The sequence below is a fragment of the Gasterosteus aculeatus genome, chromosome 7, assembly GCF_964276395.1.
Source record: "Gasterosteus aculeatus chromosome 7, fGasAcu3.hap1.1, whole genome shotgun sequence".
Classification (NCBI taxonomy): domain Eukaryota; kingdom Metazoa; phylum Chordata; class Actinopteri; order Perciformes; family Gasterosteidae; genus Gasterosteus; species Gasterosteus aculeatus.
Genome location: NC_135694.1, coordinates 13,284,041 through 13,308,510, shown reverse-complemented (window position 1 = coordinate 13,308,510; position 24,470 = coordinate 13,284,041). Strand labels below are relative to the sequence as shown.

The 24,470-nt window shown below is 42.3% G+C and overlaps 1 protein-coding gene across 1 annotated transcript; it reads right to left on the bottom strand.

The window, feature by feature from the left end:
- Positions 1-7,622: 7,622 nt before the first annotated feature.
- On the bottom strand, positions 7,623-20,385 carry zcchc4 (zinc finger, CCHC domain containing 4). The gene is made up of 13 exons (XM_040182070.2): positions 20,030-20,385; positions 19,750-19,868; positions 19,601-19,680; positions 18,403-18,675; positions 17,578-17,655; positions 16,983-17,055; positions 16,761-16,911; positions 14,803-14,903; positions 12,391-12,512; positions 8,466-8,541; positions 8,342-8,393; positions 8,092-8,236; positions 7,623-7,843 (listed from the first exon to the last, which is right to left on the bottom strand). Exons 1-13 carry the CDS (start codon positions 20,115-20,117, stop codon positions 7,723-7,725), a joined length of 1,479 nt encoding a protein of 492 aa, XP_040038004.1. The 5' UTR covers positions 20,118-20,385; the 3' UTR covers positions 7,623-7,722.
- Between the last annotated feature and the right edge of the window lie 4,085 nt (positions 20,386-24,470).

Genomic DNA, 24,470 nt, shown 5'->3' with positions numbered 1-24,470 from the left:
TTAGGCTAACACGACAAAATAGTAAATGTTACACACAAGCACGGCACATAGACATGCACGGTCGAAATCAAGAAATTTCCAATGAGGATGATATATCACTATCACTACTCGCTACACACCCACACACCAGTAGTTATTACTTAGGATTCGTCGGGCGATTGCCGAAAAAAAAAGACCAGTTAATCGAAATTTAAAAAAAAAAAGCCTGTCTCGCGCGAGCAAAGGTCCGTCTGATCGCGATTAAAATTGTATTGTTTGTGCAGCCCTATCACTATGTTCTAGGCATGAAAATCCCTCACCTTTCAGCCAAATTAGCCGTTTTGAAACCAAAATAGGTGACCTACGTGAATTGTGTAGATTCGGTGAGGTTTTTTTTTGGGGGGGGGGGGTATGGCGGCAAATCACTGTCAAAATTTGAGAGCGCAATTCAGGTTGATGCGCGCGCATAAATTAAACATCCGCGAGCAAAAGTCCGGTTTCGCGCGAGCAAAACTTCGTCTCGCGCGAGGTTAGTCTCTGCTCGCGCTCGAAGGTGTTTTCTACGCACTCGCAGTTTTTCTTTTTGACAGTAAGGGGGCGGAGCCAGTCACCATGGTCTCTACACCTGATTGGTTACAAACCGCGTCTTTGGATTGGCTGGAGTGATGCATTCACACAACTATAGAAGCCCATTTCCGCACTAATGTAAGGGGATAGAAAGTCGAAATTATGAGATAAAACGTTGTCAAAAAACAAACGCCCCCTTCGGTAATCGTAGTAGACCGTAGACGTTTTGGGGAGAGCCTGGTCCACTTTGGACGGAGCTGAACTTCTTTCTAAGAACCTGACCCAGTTTCTTAGTGGACTTAATCCATGACCCAGAGTTCAGACCAGGGAGCAGAGTCGCAGTCTTACACACTTCTCTGCGCTTCGGTCTGAGCAGTCACTCAGCATAATGAACCCTATAGAGACCTTGTCTGCCCCACGGACACACTTATCTAAGTTAAAGGTGAACAACCGAGGAGTTGTAGTAAATAACTTAATTAAAGTTTAAACTAATAATGCAATAGTGCAACAAAATAGGAGAATTAAAGGGGGTCTTTTGAATATCAGATCTCTGTCATCTAAAGCTGTTTTGGTAAATGAACTAATATCAGATCACCATGTTGATGTATTTTGTCTTACTGAAACGTGGTTGTTGAATGGGGAATATTTCTGTTTAAATGAAGCGACTCCTCCGAGTCATGTTAATACTCATATTCCCCGAGGCACAGGCCGAGGGGGGGGAGTGGCAGCTATTTATGACTCCTGCCTTTTAATAAACTTTAAACCTAAGGTGGATTATAACTCATTTGAAAGCCTGGTTTTCAGTCTTTCGCAACCGACCTGGAAAATAATCCAGCCGGTTCTCTTTGTAATAGTGTACAGGGCCCCAGGTCCTTATTCAGAATTTATTTCTGAATTTTCACAGTTCTTAACGAGTTTGGTCCTTAAAACGGACAAGGTAATTATTGTGGGTGACTTTAACATTCCTTTGGATGACGAGAAAGACAGCCTTAGTACTGCATTCCTTTCATTGTTAGATTCAATTGGTTTCTGTCAGTGTGTAAATAAACCAACTCACTGTTTTAACCACACTCTCGACTTGGTGCTTGTGTATGGGATTGGGATTGAACATTTAACAATTTTTCCACAGAACCCTCTCCTGTCGGACCATTGTCTGATAACCTTTGAATTTCTACTATCAGAACCACCTCCTCCTGCCAAGGGTTTCTACAGTCGACGCTTATCGGATACCGCTGTAGCCTTATTTAAAGAAGCCATTCCTTCTGCTCTAAGTTCAGTGCCCTGCCTCGAGATACAAGAAGAGTGAGAACCTCAGTCCATCCCAGATCGATAATTTTGTTGATAATGCTACAGGCTCTTTGAGAGTGGCGCTGGATGCTATTGCTCCTCTGGAAAGAAGAATAGCAACAAGAAGGAAGTCTGCTCCGTGGTATAACCCTCAAACACGGAACCTAAAGCAAACTGTGCGGAAACTTGAACGATTATGGCGTTGCACCAAATCAGAAGGATCTAGGCTAGTTTGGCAAGACAGCCTTAAAACGTATAAGAAGGCTCTCCGTAACGCAAGAGCATCTTATTACTCATCATTAATAGAGAAAAATAAAAACAACTCCAGGTTTCTCTTCAGCACTGTAGCCCGACTGACAGAGAGTCACAGCTCTCTCGAGCCGTGTATTCCTTTGGACCTCACTAGTAACGACTTCATGAACTTCTTCAATGATAAGATTCTGACTATCAAAGAGAAAATTGATGGTCTCCTGCCCTCAACCAGTGCCGACCTGTCCTCCGATGTAGGAACCTTGGATGCAGCAGTGAGCCCTGATGCCTGTTTGGATGCCTTCTCTTCCATCAACCTTGATCAACTGACTTCTTTATTTTCAAAGTCTAAATCTTCTACTTGTTTCTTGGATCCGATTCCGACCAAACTGCTTAAGGAAGTTTTTCCTTTAGTTAGCACATCCTTATTAGATATTATGAATCTGTCTTTGTTGACAGGACATGTACCACAGTCCTTCAAGGTAGCTGTAATTAAACCTCTTCTTAAGAAACCTACTCTTGCTCCAGAGGTGTTGGCTAACTACAGACCTATCTCTTATCTTCCCTTCCTCTCTAAGATCCTTGAGAAATCAGTCGCAAATTAATTATGTGACTTTCTACAAAACAATGCTTTGTTTGAGGATTTCCAGTCAGGATTTCGAGTGCATCACAGTACAGAAACAGCACTGGTGAAAATTACGAATGATCTTCTACTTGCATCGGACCAAGGACTCATCTCTTTTCTTGTCTTGCTGGACCTCAGTGCCCCATTTGATACAATAGACCATTGTATCCTGTTGCAGAGACTAGAACATTTAATTGGTATCAAAGGAACTGCACTCAGCTGGTTTAAATCCTACTTATCGGACCGATCCCAGTTTGTGCTTGTAAACGGTGAATCCTCAAAGACCACCAATGTTGGTCACGGAGTCCCACAAGGTTCTGTACTTGGACCGATTTTATTTACCCTCTATATGCTTCCTTTGGGCGATCTTATCAGGAAACACCGCATAAACTTCCATTGTTATGCAGACGATACTCAACCGTATCTGTCGATCAAGCCAGAAGAGACGGACCAGTTAGTTAGACTTCAAGAATGTCTTGGAGACATAAAAACTTGGATGACGGGCAACTTCCTGATCCTAAACTCAGAAAAAACGGAAGTTATCCTGATAGGCCCAGAGCGCCTTCGAAGCCAGCTGTCACGTGATACAGTTTTTATGGATGGAATTGCTCTGGTACCCAGCAGCACCGTCAGGAATCTGGGAGTTCTCTTCGACCAGGATAGGACCTTCAACTCGCATATAAAGAAGACTGAAGGACTGCCTATTTTCATCTACGTAACATATCAAAAATCAGGAACTTCCTGTCTCAAAGTGATGCAGAAAAATTAGTTCATGCGTTTGTCACTTCCAGACTGGACTACTGTAATTCTTTGTTATCAGGCTGCTCTTGTAAATCTCTTAAACCTCTCCAGTTGATTCAGAATGCTGCAGCACGTGTATTAACAAGAACTAAGAAAAGGGATCATATCACTCCTGTATTAACTTCTCTGCACTGGCTCCCTGTTAAATCAAGAATAGATTTTAAGGTACTTCTCCTCACCTACAAGGCACTTGCTGGTGAGGCACCGTTGTATCTTCAAGAGCTTGTAACACCGTATTGCCCTACAAGGCAACTGCGCTCCATAGATGCTGGGTTACTTGTTGTTCCTATGGTTTTAAAAAGTAGGCTGGGGGCCAGAGCCTTCAGTCATCAAGCTCCTCTTTTGTGGAACCAGGTTCCACTTTCAGTCCGGGGGGCAGATTCAGTCAGCTCTTTTAAAGTAAAACTTAAAACGTTCCTCTTTGATTCTGCCTATAGTTAGGGCTTGCTCAGGTTAGTCCGGACCAGCCCTTAGTTAAGCTGCTATAGGCTTAGAATGCCGGGGGAATTCTTAGGACACACCGAGCTCCTCTCTCACGCTCTCGTTCTACCATAATTCAAGTTTTATTAATGCACATGACTAATTCAGCTTCTTTCCGGGAGTTTTTTTTTGTGCTTTCTCCCCTATCAGGTCTCCGTAGATCGTGGTTCCTTCGGGACCCTGGTCCTGACACCTACCGTGGCCATGCTGACGCCTGCTGCTGCCATCATCATCATCATCATTATTTTAGATATTAATCATATTACTGTATTCATAAACCGACATTACCCTCTCCTAAAGTCTCTGTGCTCTCCCTCCCCACAGGCTTCTGTGGATGGTGGTTCTATCTGATGGTGGTTGCCCCTGCAGTGGTCCTGCTGTGCGCCTGGCTTACTACTCACAATTACTTGAATCATTTCTGTCATAGGAATTGCATGTATTATACATTGTTCATTCTGTACACATGGCATCCATTGTAGTCTGTCCATCCCGGGAGCGGGATCCCTCCTCTGACGTTCTCCCTAAGGTTTCTTCCCTTTTTTCCCTCTTGTAAGGGTTTTTTCATTTTTTGGGGAGTTTTTCCTGTGCCGATGGTGGGTTTCGGGGCAGAGGATGTTGTATGTGTACAGACTGTAAAGCCCTCTGAGGCAAATTTGTAATTTGCGATTATGGGCTATACAAAATAAAATGAATTGAATTGAATAGATGACAACCAGCTATAACCATCATTTACCATCATTACCGGCATATTAAGAGCAATGCGTCCAGCTCGCAGACCGGTCCGTCAGTCTGAATCTGAATATCTTGCCAACTTTACCGAACTATGGAGGAGCCTGCGCATATCTTACCTCATTATTTTGATTTTCCAAAAAGTCGATCAGTATTGAAAGTTGGCAAGATATTCACAGATTTGGACTTTTTTCGGGTATTTTACAAATACGGACCGGTCTGAGACTAAGAGCAGCTTTTTCTTCATTTAAAAGAAAAATCATTGTTGATAGAAAAAATTAGAGAAGGTAATTCATCTGTTGATTTTCTTTAATTATCAAATAAAGTAGGAAGTGATTAGCAACCTCTGAGTAGCAAACTCAGATTTGAGAAAATTTAGAAAATCGAGATGCATCAATAATCATTTTAGAATCGAATCGTTGACCTCTGAATCAGAATCGAATCGTGAGGTGAGATTCCCACCCCTATATTTTACCCAAGATAAAGATGTACTTTTATACAAAGTAAAAAGTATTTACTATTCCATCGAAGTCAAGGTTTTTACTTTAGTGTAGTTAAAGTTCCCTAATTTTGTTACAGGCAAATTTATTAGCTTTCATCAAGTCAAATTTCTCATTCAGTACAAACTAAAATGTATAATTTTATTACAGGCAAATTTATCAGGTTTCATCAAGTTAGATTTCTCATTCAGTACAAACTAAAATGTATAATTATACCTTAATTTATAAATGGAGGAAAATTCTCTTCAAAAGACCTTCAGGTTTACTCGTCTTCCCCGAGGTACAGAATGATGCACTTCAGCAGACACTCCCTTTTCAGATTCACATGAAGGCTCTGCAGTGCAAACACAGAAAAATGTTTCTGCCCGCTGCACCGCTGATCCTGAGTTGGCAACACTGGTTCAATAAAGACATAACTCTGTTCAGGACTTTTCAATCGTCACTTATCACGACTGCTACATAATAAAAACCACCCAGATATGTTGATTTATCTAGGACTCTGAAATACCGAACATAATTTAGACCTCTACATCAGACGTCCCTGTTCCTCCCTGTTCATGTTGAGGTGTGGAGTAAGTGGGTGCAAGTGTCCGAAACTTTTACAGTTCGGTAAAGTTGGCAAGATATTCACAGATTCTGGCTTCGCGCTTCGTTAGCTAGAATAGCTCATCAGCGAGACGTTGTAAAAACACAAACCCCACTTCTCTGTGACCGTAGTGGCGTCAACCACCAGCTGAGAGGAGCCTGCGCATGCGCATATCTTAAATCATAATTTTGACTTTCTAACCCTTCCATCTTTTTTTGTGGCGGAAATGGGCTTCCATAGAAAACATACATTTCTCTGTAGTCCTGCGGAAAGTGTTCAGCTTCACGAAGCAGCTTAGTAAATACGACGGGCAAAATAAAGGATGATTTGGTGACGTCATTTAGTCACGTGACATGAAAACCTCTGGTTAAAGCAAAAAAGACACTTTAGGTAAAAGTATTGCTGTTCATTTACTCTGAGGGGGGTATGTTTTAGTTTCAGGCAAACTGAAAAACCCTGGTGTGAACCAAAAATTACAATTTTCACTTGAACAAATTCACTTTAAGTAAATGACACGAAGCTTTACTTTTCACATGTTGAAGAATACAGGATCGAGGTACGCATGCGCAACATGTTTTTTGCTTGTCCGCAATGAATGGACGGTAAAAGCGCTGCGTATTCTACCATTTCTTTGTATTTGATTATGCGCAAGGCTGCATTCGTCATAGTAACATCTAAGCAATTGGAATAACACACATATTGCATCTAGAAGAATAAACAGTAAAAATACGAATACAACTTTATTAAATACAATTATGCATTTTTATGTTTGAATTTTGGCAGGGTAGGCAGTGCCTACCTTGTATACCCTGACTGCCATCATTTAAAGTAATGCTGATCAATTCCATATACAATTCAGCTCCGCTGTTTTTTCCTGACATTTTCTTAGTTGCATCTTAGAGCAAAAGCCTAGAGATATCATTGTTGAAAGGTATCAGTCAGGAGGTACTATTACTAAAACTTTATGTGATGCATGTCTGCTCTACAGTGTCATAGAAATAAACATTACCTGACAACAGGTATAAGTTTAACAATAATGAAATAGCTACTGTGGGATGCAATATCACATGAATACAAGTGGATCCCAAAGAGTCAACTTTTCAGTTATACCCCACTGAGGTAATTAACTTCGATTTAGCCTGTAAATACAGGCAAAAACAAGATTTACGCTGCATGTGATAAATTGTACGAGTGTTTGTCTCCCATGTACAGCACTTGTCTTGTTGTACTACAACACCTGGTGACCCTTGTTCTTCCAACAATAGAAGTTGTCTTCCAAGAAGTACAATTCCTGTTATGACCTGGCTCTTGGCCAATAATTAAAAAACGAAGAAACACAGCATGGTAGACTGCACAAATAATTCCATTGTCGTTCCAAAATAAAAGCAAAACGATAAAACTACCGCAAACAAATCAGGCAGATTGATCTTCAATACAACTGGCTGTGCTCCTGTTTGCGCTGACAAGCGCACACGCCAGTAACAACACTGCCATCATGTGGACAAAGGATTTTATCGCCAGCTAAACACGTTTTAAAAACACAAATGTTGAGGACATTTTAAATTTACTTACTGTAGGTTATGGAAGTTTCTCTAGATTTCTTCCAGAGCTTCTAGCTGACTAGATGGAATCTAGAATATGTTGCCCAAAGGCCTTAAACGCTCAAGGGCTTCACTATCATCGCCTGTCAAATTATTGAGTGGGAGAGGCCGCCAACAAATTGGTTCTGTTATTTTTTGCGAGATCAACATAAGCTGCTATATACAGAAAATAAATACAAACTTTGAGTGTGTATGCATTACAATGAAAAACAAAGAAATTCTCCTTTTAAGTTTATTAATCAGCGAAAGGGTGTAAAGAGTACAATATCTGAGTTCATATACAATAACTCAACTGACGAGACTGCATGCGTGCGGAGGTCACTTGGACAGAGCTGCCAGCTTCTTGTGCCTGCAAGCTGCTCCAGACCTCTTGGCTTTAGGCTTCGACAGGGCCCGTTGGGATACACGTTTGCCTCGACTCTTGGCATTAGACTGACGGCTGGAGAGGCAAAACAGACCGATAAGTTAAGACTTGTAAATATTGAATACTATAGACAGACGCAACGGTGGCACATGGAGTAGAGTGTTAAAATGGCTGCTCCATGTCGAAGTGTCCCTGAGCAAGACACTCAACCCCTAATTGCTCCCCGGCAAAATGTAAAATCATGGGTTAATAATGCAATGTAAGTCGCGATAAAAGCGTCAGCTAAATGGCATGTAATGTAACACATGCAACACTAAACTCACTTGATCCTGTGTGTGTCTTTGAGAAGGCACGCTTTGCGCTTGTGCTCCAGGCTGCCACAGTTGAAGCAGCCCTTATCCCCTGGACCGTCTCCACATGGGTGGTCAGGGAGGGCACAGCGGCCGCAGTGCTGGCAGTGTCTCCAGGCTGGGAGGGACAACAAAGAAACATGCGCATTAATCAGAGACAATGGATACGAGTTGGTCTGACAACTTTAGCTAGTCTTCATCTAATGTGTTGAAATTTACGCACATGGTTTCACACATTTCTCACACGTAGAGCAGTGCTTCCATTCTCGGCCATCCTGGAGACAGAGAAGCACAAGTTGTAACTTCTGTATTTATGAGAGACAAAAATGACTGCTTGTGTTTTATACCTTGGATGGACAAATATTGCATTTAGCACAGTGCTTGTTGAGGGATATGACGAATCTCTGACACACAGAGCAGAATCTAAAAAGGAGAAAGAACAAGACCTGAGACATTTCCTCGATATGAAGCGTTGTCAAATTGGCCATTTTGTCCATAAACCAGGAACACATTAAGTTGTTGTTGTCTTGTATTAGAACAGTCACGAGCGGTTTAAACTAAAGAACAAAAGATTTTGATCACTTGTCACTTCAGCAGGTGGCTGTTTATAATTTTAATCTATGACATTGATTTTTTTTGGCATTGAAAGCAAATGGTATTGTACTGAAGAGGTCATGAATGAGGATAATTTATTAGGATTAAAGATATCCATCTAAAAGTGGATTCATGCAACAATGTAAAATCTGTGAATGCAACTGAAAAATTCTACTTTCCTGGCGTATTTGTGATGCTTCTAAAACTAAAATGACGCCTCCCAGTTGTATGCGTCCACCATACATACATTCCTTCCTAAAAGTCATTCCTACTTCATTTTATCCAATTAGACCTTTGAATGAAATTTCCGTGACTAGGGCTGCACGGTATGGCCAAAAATCCGTATCACGGTATTAAAGATTCTGACTGTATCCCGGTATAGCTTTTTTCAAACACATTAATTCATTAACCCCGAAAAGGACCAGGCCGCCCACTCGCAACGGGCGAGTTAGCTAGTTATGGTGTTAGCGAGTTAGCGTGTCAGCTTGTTGTGGCTCCCCGAACAACTGTTCGCCTCTGCTTGCTAGCCGGCTCTTTAGCTTGTTAGCTCGTTAGCTGCTAGTGTTGCCACCAGAGACTCAGCAGACTTTGCAATAAAAGACACTTCTTGTTGTGAGCTGTTCCCAGCATGCAGTTTGGCGGGGTCATTTTTATAAATGTATAATTATTAGTGTTACAAATTGTTTGTGTCACAAGCTGTTAGAGTGTTTGTTGTGGGATATTCATTGTTATAAAGATATAACCATGACTCAAACACACATAAGACAAGTAGCTCCGGCCGCTGGGTGCTCCGTGATGACGTGTAAAAATAAATTCCGCCACCCGCCGAAGAGCAACGTCAGTTGTTATGGAGTAACACCGGTATCAATGGTACGTGAGAAATTTATACCGTACGGAAATCTTATACCGGTATACAGTTTACAGCCCTACCCTTGACCACCAAATTATAATCAGTTGATCTTTGACAAAAGCAGAGAAGAAAGCCGCGCTCAAACAAAAGGACAAAGATAATACATCAGTATGTACAATGTGCATTGTACATACTTTTATCATTAAAGGTGTTTGCAACAAATTTCATTATCGATTTGTTGTGTCGCGCGATTATTATGTCACTCAAGGAGTTGCGGAGATGCGTGTGGATCAAAAAAAATAAAAGCGCCCAATTAGAGGAAAGAGCAGCAAGCAGCGCCGGCAGTTGTGAGTCACATGGTGCAAGCTGAGAAGTCTGTTCGCCCAAGGTGTGCATTTCACCCTAAATAAACTAAAGTAAGTACGTCAATGCCAGAATATTACAGGTCATTACATTACATTACAGGTCATGTAGCAGACGCTTTTATCCAAAGCGACTTACATTACACTTTAAACCCATGGCTTTTTCACATTTTTGCCCGGGGAGCAATTAGGGGTTAGGTGTCTTGCTCAGGGACACTTCGACATGGAACATGGGGCAGCCTGGAATCAAACCAGCAACCTTGTGCTTCCCAGCACGACTTCTCTAACCCCTGCGCCACGACGACCCAATTCAGAATATGAGTCATCCAGGTGAACAGGTTGGGGTTTGCTTGCAAATAACAGCAGTAAAGCAGTTACGACTAAAAACCCGTTTTTATTTACGCGCCTTTTTAGATCTTTAATTTTTCAATCTGTTGTCATGTATATATATTTTGTGCTTTGTCCCATGGTTATAGTTGACAAATATATTTGTATGTGTTGTACTTTTTAATTCCATTTTAAATTAATCTCATAGCACCATTTTTACCTGTATTTAGCGTGGTGTATGCATTTACTTGCACTACAATGATGTATGAATAATTTAATGAATACGCTTCATGTGAACATGGGGAGGTGTTTGAGAGTGAGTGTAAAGTTCTGAGGTTAAAATAAATCCAGTTAAATTTTCTGATTTGTATTTCTTTTTCCTATTAATTATTATGTTAAAGGAGCAACCTGTTTATGGACTAGTTTTGCTATGACAATTTGCAATTATGTTTTAAAATAAAGTGTTGTAAATGAAAGCTTTTTTTATATGCCGTTTTTTTTTAAACCCAATTCATTGATGAATCGAAAAAATAATCAACTGATTATCAAAAATCGTCAGTTGCAGCCCTAGTCTCTAACTTAGCGTAATTTCCAGACTATAGAGCACATCTGAATATAAGGCGCACCACCTAAATTTAGAAAGAAAAAAATATATATATGCCGCATGTGTCCACATTGTAACATATATGTAACAGATATTTACACAGAATAATGAATTCCAAGAAGTGCCTGTAACACGGCGCTTGTTTTGGCTTTCAGTCGGATCTGCACGGAGGAAACCATCTGCTCTGTGTTTTCTACCAAGTGCTTAACCATGGTTTAGACATTGGGGGGGTGGTCCAAATTAATTCCCTTCCCCATAATTTTTTTTAAAGCTGCTATTGGGCTGGTGTAGTGTAACAGTGATCCAGAATCCAAGGACAATAACTAAGTTGTCCGGGTTGGTCCGCTCCACATGCTGTATCTGGTTGGAGAGTGTCCGCTGTTCCTCGTGCACGTTGCCGGCCGGCGGCATGTAAACACCGACCAGGATGAATGAAGCGAACTCACGGGGGGGAGTAAAAGGGTTTACAGTTGAAGATGAATAACTCCAGATCAGGAGAACAGTGTTGTTGCACTCCAGCCGGTCTGGTATCGATCCACAAAGCCAGGTCTCCGTGAAGCACAAAACGGAGGATGTAGAAAAGTCTGTCTCCTTACCAGCAGCTGAAGTTCATCCAGTTTGTTGCTCAGTGAGGCACGTTGGAGAGAAAGATGCCCGGCAGCATTGTGCGAGAACCACGCTTGCGGAGTCGTTTTTCACATTGCCATCACGTCTCGGTTTCCTTCTCCGACAGCCAGATTGGTTGCCCGTAACTTAAATGCTAAATCATATGCATTCCTACGTGTATTTTCCATGACGAGTGTTTGAATATGATGCGCAAAATTATCTCGCTGTCGCGCATTAGCCCGTAAAACATTATACATTAGCCGCAGGGTTCAAAGCGTGGGAAAAAAGTAGCGGCTTATATTCCGGAAATTACGGTAGTGATTATAGACCCAGATCTGAACATACCCTGGTATGAACATAGTGATAGGGCTGCACAAACAATACAATTTTAATCGCGATCACGATTTTGGCTGCCAAGAATAAATAAGCATGATCATCAGCAATATTGACATTTAAAATGCGCGCACTGCTACATATCAAATCAAATGCTTTCTCAATTAACAGTCAGCCAATCACAAGGAGGGGAAACAAGGTGGGAGGAGTCATGCACATTTCCCACAACGGCAGCCTCAGAGAAAGGGCTGTCGGGTCGTGCCCCCCCGAAAACTTTTTGGGGATTTTTTCAGCCACGGCAGTTCCACACCGACGCAAATATGTGTGGCGTTCGCAGCAGGTGCCCGACTAATTTGCCCCCCCTCCCCGGTCCGCCGAACCGTTTGCCCGACTACTGCCCGATTATGACCGTGGCCATAATCTTGCAGCCCAACATACAGTAGTTATACAGTTTTTCACTATGTCTGTGTGCACTTTACCCTTTGCGGACGTAATCTTGTGAATTTCCCACGTGCAGGTCAAATAAAGGATTATCATCTAATTCTAGACTAACATCTGACATGGCAGGACTCATTACTCTGAGAATCAGTGTGTACCTGTATCCCTCATCTTTTGGCAGGACGATGTCTCTGGGGGAGATGTTGGTGAACACTCTGACAGGAGACTGCTTCCTGCCCGTCTTCCCGTGTTTGTACAGAGGATGGTTGTCATAGTCCACCTGGAAACCAACCAAACACGTACGTCATCTTTTGGAGTAGTTAGAAAAAGGTAGACACAGAGGAAGCCAAAGTCATCAAGAATTGCATGTTTCTCATGAGGTTCTTTAGATATTGAAGTTAAACTGCTGGGTAAGCCCGAGATGCTGATACACAATGATCACTAGGGCTGCAACGATTAGACAGACAATTTTTCATAATCGACATCGTCAATTACGTAATCGCTTCTATTGTATACATGTACCAAAGAAAAGAAGAAGTTTATCAAGTTTAATGTGGGAGGGTCGAAAAAGTCAGTATTTCAGCAGCGAACCAAAACAGAGTTGTTGTTTCACAGCATCATCCCGGCAACGCAGACATTTAAAACGTGCTGGAGCCACCACGTCTTCTCCGCATGGCCAAGTTTAGCTAACTAAAGTAACGCTAGCTTTGTTAACTTATCGTAAGGTTTACGCGTTGGAGAACAGAACGTCTCGTGGAGGACGCTTGCTAATGCTATTATGTTAAATGCAATGTGGTAAATCTGTGAATTATTGTAGCCGGTCTTCTCGTTCGTTCTGAATAGTTAATGTTAACCTCCACTTTGCACTCTTCAAACAAGATTGTGGGAAAAAAAGGCCTAAAACGTGATAATTAAAGCTCTGTTTTTGTCTTTCAGTACTATGCAAAGGCGCGTACACAAGATTGTCCTTCAGAGCCTCAGATGAAGGAGTCTGGACCGAGAACATCCTCGTCACTTGCAAAGACTTTATTGCTATTTGGAGTTACTTTTAAAACTTTATTTGCACTTTCGCTTTACTTTTAAATGGATATTTGCACTTACATGTTGCATTACTATTCAATGGATTTATTATGATGATTACATTTGTATTAACCTGTTACGTAAATGCATTTGAAGTTCGAATTCCAAAGTTATTGGATGGAAATAAATGGTCACACGTTGTAACCAAAAGGAATACTTGCCTCTCTGTTTCCACGCTCCTACACTGTGGTAAATAATCGTTAGATTAGTCGATTACAAAAATAATCGTTAGTTGCAGCCCTAATGATCAGCAGCTGTTCTCTGGAAGAAGTCTGACAATCTCAAATTTGACCGGATATAATGAATATATATCCATTACTTTAAACAAAATTTCCATGACCAAACATTTTGTGAAATCTCGGTGTATGTAAGAGTGAAAAGTGAGAAAATGTAGTATTAATGAATTCCAGCGCGCACGCACACAGACGCAAAAATCAGGCAAGAAAGTGTTTAAAAACCGTTTACAATTATCTGCTAGGGGCGGGTATGGTTTGGGTTTTTTCCCACCTAAACCAATACTTTTTTTTAAAGCAGAAAAACTATTAACGACATTTAAGAAATGTTTTTTTACCTCAATCTATGAACAATATAGCTAACATGCTGCTTGCCGTAGCAGTGGTCCTCTGATGGGGTTGCTGTAATAGCGTCGCTAGCAGCAGCGCTGATGTCTGCTTCGTTTAGCGTGGCTCGTTAACAGCGCTCTCCCATGTTGCGGTGCGGATCATTTTCGCTACGAGTGTGAGAGCGTGTGCCTCTTTATCGGTTGAGCGTCTTTTAAAAGCATATGACTTATCTTAAACTCCTCTTAAATGAATGACATGAACATATGTATATGACAAATTTCCATGACTTTTTTTATTTTTTTCCATGACTTGTCCTGGCCGGGAGATGACTGATTTTAAAATTCCAGGACATTCCAGGCTTTTTATCACCATAAAAACCCTGATTATTATTATTGCACTACTTTCTCTTTGAAGACAAGGTGCTTGAAATACTAGCACGGTTGTAAGATTTGGCAGGCAATGTTCCTATATCCTCAAAGGGGGCCCTGATTGGATACCACTTAAAGGGCAGCGACGTGGTGCCTCTGTGAATTTTGATTCTTCGCCAAAAACAAATGAGCTTATGTAACTTCACATGGCCAGAACATTAATAAGATACCTTCAACTAACTGTTGTTAACATTGGCTGTTAGCCAGCAGGCTGCTAAAAGCCAACTTTATTAGATGTCCTCCTGATTTCAACACAGATAAGAGAAGACAGTGTGCGTCACCTCAACATGTTCACAGGAAGTTTGACGCGTCCCGTCACGTTTTGGTTGCCGTTAGTATAGAAAAAAAGGGTGTTTGTGCAGCAGTTATTCTTGAGCGAGAAAAGCTCCCTTGCAGGTAGGGTACTACTTGACAGCAAAGTTCCAACGCGTTTCTATTCACATTTATCTGCTACGTATGTTTGTATCAAATAGGCCCTGGTGATGCATTGGCAGTTTACCTGGTAGTCCAGCATAGTGCATGAGGGGAGACACTGTAGGATGCGAGGCTCAAAGAAATATGGGAAGATCCACATCATGGGAATGTCAGCGTTACTGCAGTCTGCACACAACACCTTCTGGATGTTAGCTTCAAACATTTTGCACTAGCATTCATTAAAAACACAAGCAGCAGAATCTGTGAAATATGTGGGTACCGGTGCCTAAACAAACTCTGAACCAATACTTTTCCCTAGTTAGGAGTAGGGTATCGAGAACCTGTGCAATATTGGTACTAGTTCCTATAAGGCCGGTACCTACCGGACCGAAACGCAACACAGATTTCGGTACTTCCTTTCGGTGCCTGAGCCGATTGAAAAACGTTAACTTTATATACGCTCAGGCATGAAAACGGGTCAAGGGTGAAAAAGGTGAGAAGGATATTACCCCTCTAGGGGTTTTCAACTGGTTTTGTCCCAGGGATCATTTTTTGCGTACCGACGAGGGAGTGGGAGAATTGACAACAACTAATAGGGGACAAGTCATTAAATACTCGTCATGCGTATTTCATACGTCAAAATGCAGGTGGGCAGGTCTGCTTATTGATAGAACGGGGGACCACTTTACCTTCTGCCTCGTCAGTCCCCTCACCTCAAAATCTACCTCCTCAAAAACGGTAGCGTTAGCTATCGGAGCTTTAGCTAGCTGGCCAACGTCGCGTTCTCTCCTGCTGTGTTAAATGACTCAATTCATCAAGCTGTAGCTAACGTTAGCTAAGTCTATGTCAACAAAGCTCCTGGGTAACTTAACTTAGATATACCAGAAAATATTCAAATTATTGAAACCATCACTCACCCTGTTCGCAGTTCACTGAATATGAACACCCCCCCACCACCACCCCCAAAAAAAACTAATCGAATCTACACGATTCACGTAGGTCACCTACTTTGGTTTTAAAACGGCGAATTTCGCCGAAAGGTGAGGGATTTTCATGCCTGTACGCTACTCTGGTGGCTTCGTCCACAGGCAGATACACACAGGTGAGCACACGCTCAACTGTGGACAAAGCTTGCGTCCGCAACGCCTACCCATCCCCCCGAAATGTAAACCGTGCCTGTAGCGGCGTTCCTTCTGTGTTTTTCATCAAGCTGTAATTGAGCTGCAGACACAGTGACTTAATTTCCTCAAGTGAAGGGCAGGCAAGCGTTTGATTTTCGTTTTTTCGTCTTTATTTAACTAAATATAAAAATAATTGTCACAGGGTAAAAAACGATATGCTCTTGTGCCTAATGCAGATCTTCGGTGTTTAAAAAAAAAGAAAAAAAGAAAATAAGTTCAGCAACACAACACCGTTTGCGGTTCCGACGTTTGTGTAATTTACACAACAAATAAAGAGCAGAAATTGTGGATATTCATTTCCATGGTGGATAGGGGAAACGATTACTGTCTTTACGGAGACACGTAACAGAGATAAGCCACGTCCCCTTCCAGGAAAGAATCAAGCAAAAAAAAAAACTGGGACGCAAATAGAGCAAACCCGCTTTACTCGCTCAAGTTTACTCTCGTGAGTAAAGCCGGGCGAAAAAAATTTGCTTCGCTTTTAGGAGTTGATGGTTACCAAACTAGGGGAAGAGGGAAAAAGTGAATCTGGCCAAATACTAATGTTGCAAATGTATGTTCACTACTGCTACATAACCATTTTTAGAACCATCAATGATCTTCATACAATGATGACGTATCAATTCTCAGTACATCTTTTTCTACCGCAGACTGGTTGCCGTAGAAAGAGTTAACTGCTTTAAATAAAGGAGACCTCAACAAGTTTATTATGTCTTTCAACTGCTGTATTTGGTGTAGTACCCACACTTCAATGTCATCCATGTTTCACTGTTTTATGTTTCCTTACTTCAAAAAAGACTTTTCTCTTGTGGAGCCACAACGAAGAAATAGCAGGAAAAAAAAAAAAAAAAAAAGAACTCACCTGAATGTTGCAGCTTCCTCCATGTCTGTGAGATCAGTGAGAAGCTTTTGGCCAGTGGGGTCACCAGGCCACCGAACGGAGGGTCGGCCACCATAACCACTTTCTGGCCCTCGCTCTCTGTGAGGAAGGCCTGTAGCTCTGCACCGGACACCTGCCAACACAAAAGGCTGTTTGACACTGAAATGGAAAGCAAACATATGAAATACAGGTGGTCAACCTTACCTTTCCATCAAAGAAGTGATGGTTGAACATGTTGTAGTGACAGAATTCATTCTTGCTGTAGAACTGACTGTATCTGAAACAGTAGGAAAAAAATGATGATGAAAAATGATCTTATTCAGCAGTTTCAACATTCAGGAAGCTTTCACACAAGTTCTTTTTCAGGAAGAGAACAGAGCATGTTTGAACTTATCTCCTGTACTTAAACGCAAACAGTTAATCCTGAATTGTGAATCCAGTTAACAGAGGTGACTGCAGGCTAAAGATTGCACCAGAGAACACACCCTCTGCACTGTTAGCCTGCACATTCTTCAGAAACACAGCATAGACTGTTCTACAATGCAGACACCATGGCTGTCCTGCAGAAATTCTCAGCAGCTGCGACACCGGTGTTCAACCGGGCTCACAACCAGTTCACCGAGCCTCTGTTTCCTGCCATGCGCCTTTTGAGACCACTGGAGAACCAGGTGTGGCCAAATCACATGGAGCTCATACACATCAAAACACCATGATACTGCATTCCGCCATAGAAATATAGCATCACATCAAAGCAGGTGTACAGTCCAAAATAATAGGAAAACAAATGGGAGAAACCAACCTGTGGTCAATGTCCAGCAGCAGACTCTTCATCTGATGTTTCTGCTCAAGGTTTCGCAACTTGATCAGCTCCTGAAGTCTGGCCCAAACAGCAACAATCACAATGGAGTAAAAGTTAACAACAGATTTCTAACAGTGTTTTAAATCTTAAGGCTTTTTGTAATTTATGGCACTCATTGAAACTTCTGTGTATTCTCTGTAAAATGTTATTACTGAATAGGCAGAGGCCTTCATGCGTCCTTCATAAAGTCAACAATGACATTTTGGTAATTGCATGTCTTTTCATTTGTGCTACACATAAAAAATAAATAATACTGTAATATTAAACTATACTATTTGTGGAATAAGATGCCATTGGAAATGCATATCATGGTTTCAGAAACTGACTTGTAATGGTGGGGGGGTGCTGCTCTCATCGTTTCTCGTAATAGCGTGGAATTGTTTGACTCATGTGATTGAAGCTTTTCCAAATTACTCCAGGGTGTAAAGGCCATAATAACAAATACTGTACCTGAAATACTGTAGTGTGATAAAACATAATGCCAGTGCCAATACTGACATTTCTTACCCAATTTTCCGAAAGTATATTATACAATTGTCAGATATGACCATCTGGGACTAAACTGTCATGTAATAAAAGACTGAACGCCGTCTCATCACAAATATTAATTCGCCGCTTTCCGTTTTTACTTGTATGTCGATGCTGCAGTGAGGCTTTCATCTTTGGGAGGTGGAGTGTGTTTCATTGCTTAGCCACTTTTTCAACATGATTCATTGGGTCTGCTTTAAATAAAAGTTCTGGTATCTGTAAATGTAAAGCCCTCACCTTGGTGTGCCCACACACAGCACCTTCCTGAAACCCAGACCAGCCAGGGTGTCCAGCAGAAAGTTGGAGCTGCGGTCGGTGAACAGGTACTGCGCATTACTTTTCTTGTTGTCCAGCGGACGCAACAGCACGCTGGGCCGGCTCAGCTGAGCCGCGGAGACGGCCGTGGTTCTGTGAGACGAGTGGACCTCTCGCTCTCCAGGCAGGAGCAACGTTTGACAGTCCTGACAGAATTTCTTCTCATCCGGCGTGAGGGCGGCAAACTTTCTAAACCTGATGGACAATTGGAGAACCTTTTCATAGTCTGCTAACCTTTATGTATGACTGACTTTGATTATATAAAACATTACAACCATTTAAACAGTGTCATCCTAGAGTGAATTCAAGGTAATAATTATGTGAATAGATACACCAATGCAAAAACAGGCTAAAGCCTAGTTTATGCTTCTCCGTTTTCAGAGCGACGCGCGGATGGCCTCAGATTCACGGAGGGAGATCGCCGCAAACGTCGGTTTGCCGGTCGAGAGGTGAACAAAGTTGTGGAGGAAAATACGGGACAAATGTGTCCGCGATGAAAATCAGCAGTAGCGATGCACTAAAGGGGCAATAAAGTCTATGATAAATAAATAAACAAACCAACGACGCACTTCAATTCATGGTTCGAAAAGTCTTGTGTGTGTTGCAGAGCAATTCACCACCAGAACAGGTGGAGTAACGTGTTTCTGTTGAAGACGACCTAGAGAGTCACGTCTGTGTGGAAGTCGATGGTTTGTTTATTTATTTATCATAGACTTTATTGCCACGTGCATCGCCACTGCTTCATCGCGGACACATTTGTCCCGTATTTTCCTCCACAACTTTGTGCACCAACCCGCTTCTACAAACCGCCAATGACGGCTTGTAGAAGCGGTCATATTTACGCATTTCTTCCGACAAAAGTTCTTCAATCTGATCCGTTCTCTCGTAAACATTCTACGTTTTAATAATGGCGGTATTGTTCTATGAAACCGGAAATGCGCGACTTCGTAAAGGATGTAGTTAGCAGACCAATCGCAGCCTTGTGCGCTGCGAGAGGCTTGAAAAATGGGTCGACGCACGCAAGGGACACGCAAGGGGGTCTTGCGTCTGCGTCGCTCTGAAAACGCAGAAGCATAAACTAAGTGTTAGGGGTTATTAAAGACTGTGCCTGGCTTCTTACCGGCCGCAGTTCTGCGTGGTGAACAGAGCTCTCTTTGACTGGTTCTCCGCTTCTCTGGCCAAACGCCTGGCCTCTGACACCTTCAAAGCAAACAAAGCTATTTTAGGGGATCATGTTTTACAAGTTGATATGAATTCCAGGGAGCCTACCTTGTCCTCTTCCCACTGGAAGAAGTTGCAGTCTTTTCTGTCTCTGCAGGCGGAGCAGGCATAAAACCTTCTGCCTTTCTCACCTCCTTTGCGAACTTTCTCGAAAAGCAAAGTTGGACCTAGTGACACACACGTGACGTGTTTCGGTTAACAGCTTCTTTAAACGTTAGCCTTTGTCGGTAGTGGATCTACTTTTGAAACCTGAAAGCAGACCAAAAACCACAGTTCGGGTCTCGTCTCGTGGCCGCGTGCCGCTGCTCGACACGTGAGGTAGACTTACCGTGGGGACAACATGGCGCTGCTTTGCCGCCCTCGGCAACAATCACTTCTAACCCACAGATTTCGTTGTCAGCTTCGTTAACATCCATGTCGTTACAAGCTTAGTTCTACTTTACTTTTTAACACACGACCTCAGCCTTACGAATGGAAGTCATGCCGTTTGTAGCAGTCGCGCAGATTTGACGTCATGAACAAATTCTTTTCTTTTTCGAGGTTTTTAGCAGGTGACATCCAACGTCACATTGCCGCCACCTACTGTACTGGAGTGTGGACTAGAGTTCCCTCTCCCTTTACAAAAGGGAACGCCCTAAATACGTTTAGTCACTCCTGATTCGTTCAGGATGTAATACCTGAGTGTCGCCGAGTGCGAAAAGTGGTCGGTGGCAGGTTACTTTGTCAGAACGTCAGGTTGCGTGGTCGGTGGTAGGATCTTCCCGTGGTCGGATCCTTTTTCAGAACGGCATAAGCCAATCTCAGTTGGGTATTTAGCAACATGCAAATACTATGTAACGTTAAATGAGTATATTTATGACCCTGGGTTTGCCCTATATGCTTTTTTCTAACTTTATTGACAATCTAGCAGATCACAGCAACTTGCAAGTAGCGCAGCTTCTTAAATAAAGTGATGTATGTCTTGATGCGGCTTTAGAAATGTTTAGAAAGAAATTTTGTATTTGCTCATAAAGTCTGAAACGGGTCATTTGAGCAATGTTTTGATAACCGATCGAAGCCAGCGGACAGAGAGCACCCGCGGACTGACTACTACCTCACCCGCGCCCCGGCCCAGCTAAACTGCTCTCCCGACCACTAGCCATCACTGGGTTCTATTTATGTATTTCGATACATATGTCCCAATATTGTTTTAGCGTTGCCATGCCTCTCTGATTATCGCCATGTTCCTATAATATCATAGGAAGGTGTCTACAGATTTAGCGACCTGCCGTTCATATCATAGGAAGGTGGCGACAGATCTGGTGACCTGCCTATCGGATGATGGGAACATGGCGATAATCAGAGAGGCATGGCAACGCTAAAACAATATTGGGATATATGTATCGAAATAAATAAATACAACGAGAGCCCAGTGATGGCTAGTGGTCGGGCGAACGGTTTGGCTGGACCGGGGCGCGAGTGGGGTAATCAGTCCGCGGGTGCTCTCTGTCCGCTGGCTTCGGTCGGTTATCAAAACATTGCTCAAATGACCCGTTTCAGACCTAATAAATATAGAATCCTTTTCCCAGTGAGCACAAGACGGAATTTCAACGTTGAAATATGGTTGAAATCGGGTTGAAATGTTCAGACCTCATTTCAACGTCTTTTCAACCGGCTAAAAATGAAGATGTGGGTGAAACATCAACGTGCCAGTAAACGTCAATTTGTTGATAAATGTGTCATGTTGTAGCGTAAGGTTGAAAGAGAGATGATATTAAAGTTAAGATTTTCATAATAATTAATGAACTGGTCGGCGAAATTTGGTCCACGCGAAGACGTCATAAATATGAAACTACGGACTGCGTGCTGTTATAGGATGCTTTTAAGACATAGTAATGCAGGTGTTCTATCATTTTCTGCTACTTGTCGAGAACTGCTACTTGTGGTATTGCGCATGCGCCGAGTCTATTTTCCAAGTTTCCTTGACACGCCCATAATATTTTGCAACCCTGTCGGTGAACGGCGTGTTAACGGTGAGTAACATCCTCAAAATCCCGATTATTTCCTCTTTTGTTAAAAAGTACATTGAGCATGTAGATTGTACAATGACCGTTCTCTTCAAATTAAATATTAAATAATTGCATGGACTGTATATCCTTGCCTCGTGTCGTATTATCCGTAGTCCGTTTTCTATTTGCAGAAACATGGTAACAGCCACTAAAACCCCCTTTCTTCACACTTTTGGCTTATTTAAGATAAATAGCATATTTAGCAAATTTGGAATAGTTGCATGTAGCTTACTGTGTCGCAGGGACATGCACATGATTCTAGAGGGGCAGGGCTCACAGCGCGCAAACATACTGCCCAAGCTTTTTTCAGGTAGTAATAACATGTAGAATCTGCTACCCCTGATATAAATAAATTGTATTACACTTTTTATAATTAGACACATGAGAGAAAAAAACACTTACTGTATGCCTTTATTTGATGTACAGAGGTAGAAAACCATAAAGTAGATAGGGTAGCATGAGTCGATAGACAGAACCATCGATTTATGCGGCGGTAGCAATTCTCGACAAAGCAGCAAAAATCGACAGAACACGGGCAGTTTCAAACATTACTTGTAAACACGTAACTCTGCTGACATCTGTAACGCGCATGCACAAGTTCTTAGACGTTTGCAGAGCTTCGACCGGATGCAGCACACGGCGGCAGAGCGACATGAACGGGCTGATAAACAGTAGGGGCAAGTGCGAAAAGTGGTCAGTTCCTTTGACCGAATGGCAGGTTCCGGTGGTCGATGGCAGGTTCCCTTTTGGGAATGGCAGGTTGCGGTGGTCGTGTTAGGTTCTTCCGGTGGTCGGTGGAAGGATCCTTTTTCAGTAGGGACCCGCCCCCACACCCTGGCCAAACCGTTTGGCCGACCACTAGAAATGGGTTATCGTTAATTAGCATGCGCGGTCGATACATATGTCCCTTTATTGTTTTAGCGTTGCCATGCCTCTTTGATTATCGGCATGTTTCCATCATCCGATCGGCAGGTCGCAAGATCCGTCGCCACCTTCCTATGATGTGAACCGCCCCAGTGAGCATTTTTTGGTTGAAAAGATGTTTAAAAGACATCTATAGCCCGACCTTGAAAAGAGGTTGCAAATTGGTTTCAAAGTAAAGTTTTTTTTAGCGTCTATTTGTAGATGTTCAAAAGACGTTCACGTTTAGACCCGTTTTCAACGTGATTTATAATATCGGTGGTAAACTTACAAATGTGGACGTAGTTTCTGTTTAAACCTCTAAAATAATGAAATAGCACACTACGAATAGACGTTGAAAAAACGTTTCACTTTTTTTTCACGTCGGGCATAGACGTCTTTTCAACTAAAAAATGCTCACTGGGTTGTGTTAATTTCTAAAACCTCGCATTAAGACATACATCACTTTATTTAAGACGCTGCGCTACTTGCTACAAGTTGAAGCTATGATCTGATAGAATGTCAATAAAATTAATTCATCAAGTACATTATATTTGCATGTCGCTAAATACCCAACTGAGATTGGCTTATGCCGTTCTGAAAAAGGATCCGACCATGGGAGGATCCTACCACCGACCGGCGCAAACTACCACCGACCATGCAACCTGCCGTTAAGGCAAAGGAACCTGTCACCGACCATCGGCACCTGACGTTCTGACAAAGGAACCTTCCACCGACCACCTTTCGCACTCTGCCCTACGTAATACCTTTTCTGCCTCCAAGGTTAACGCATATTAATTGATTTCCTCTACTGCGAGTTTCCTCTTCAGCCGATCTCAATCAAGTGTGAATTGCAGATTATATGGTCTACCGTTTCTGCTGTTTTGCAGTGCTCACACAGTACTTTTTGGTGTTTATTTATTAATTGCATTTTGTTCAGCCTTATATGTCCAATCCTCTGGTCCATCTGCTTCCTCTAGATGTCCTCCCTTTGCCAACTATTTGAATTGCATAAAGATGTCTTCCTGTGTCTCTCAAGTCCCGACTGTGCTCCCATTCCTTAATAATGTTTCTTTTGATTTAGCTTCTGTTTTACTGAATAAAATGTGCTGACATTCCAAGGCTTGTATCGCTAAATTATCTGTTGTTTCTTTTCTTTTACGCCTCTGTGTGCCTGCACCCACATGAATGATACCAAAATACCCAAATGTTTAACTGCGAACAGAGTTTTGTATATTTTGCTGACTAAATCCTGCCTGCAATGAGAAGTGAATGTAATGACAATAATGCTGAACTGGAATCTGAACGGATGATGACCTTTTTGATCCAAACCTACTCCACCCACTGCAGTACTGCTAAAATGGCCAGCATCTCGACTGACAGATGGTCTGATGCTCTCTTTTTGACCTCATAACCCATGGATGGAATGGTGATAGCAAAACCGGTTCTTCCTGTATTAGGATCTTTAGATCCCTCTGTGAATGCTGGAGTAAATTATTGATATGTGGTCCGGAGTCTTTCCTCCACCACTCCTGCAATATTACAGATACCTTTTAAATGCTTGGGTTTTGTTGAAAAAAATGTATCAACTGACACTGAGGGAAATAGCCATGGTGGTGATAGCCATGTCACTCTACTGACATGGCAGAAGCACCGTTGTGGTTGGATATTTGTCTCCAGATTGGCCCTGGAGATTGGCCCAATGGTTCAATGCCTCTTACCAACTTCCCCCTCAAGAGCAGACACAGGACTTGTTCTAAAAGCACCACAACAGAGTCTCAGAGCTTGGAAACTTCCAGCTTCTGGAAAAAAAATTCCGCT

Excerpts from the sequence above, each read along its gene's own strand:
- zcchc4 (XM_040182070.2), bottom strand. The coding sequence starts at position 20,117 with ATGGATGTTAACGAAGCTGACAACGAAATCTGTGGGTTAGAAGTGATT. Across the intron at positions 19,869-20,029 it reads AGCGCCATGTTGTCCCCACG|GTCCAACTTTGCTTTTCGAG; the intron begins GTAAGTCTACCT and ends GTGTGTCACTAG. Across the intron at positions 17,656-18,402 it reads CTGTGTGTGGGCACACCAAG|ACTTCAGGAGCTGATCAAGT; the intron begins GTGAGGGCTTTA and ends TGTTTGGGCCAG.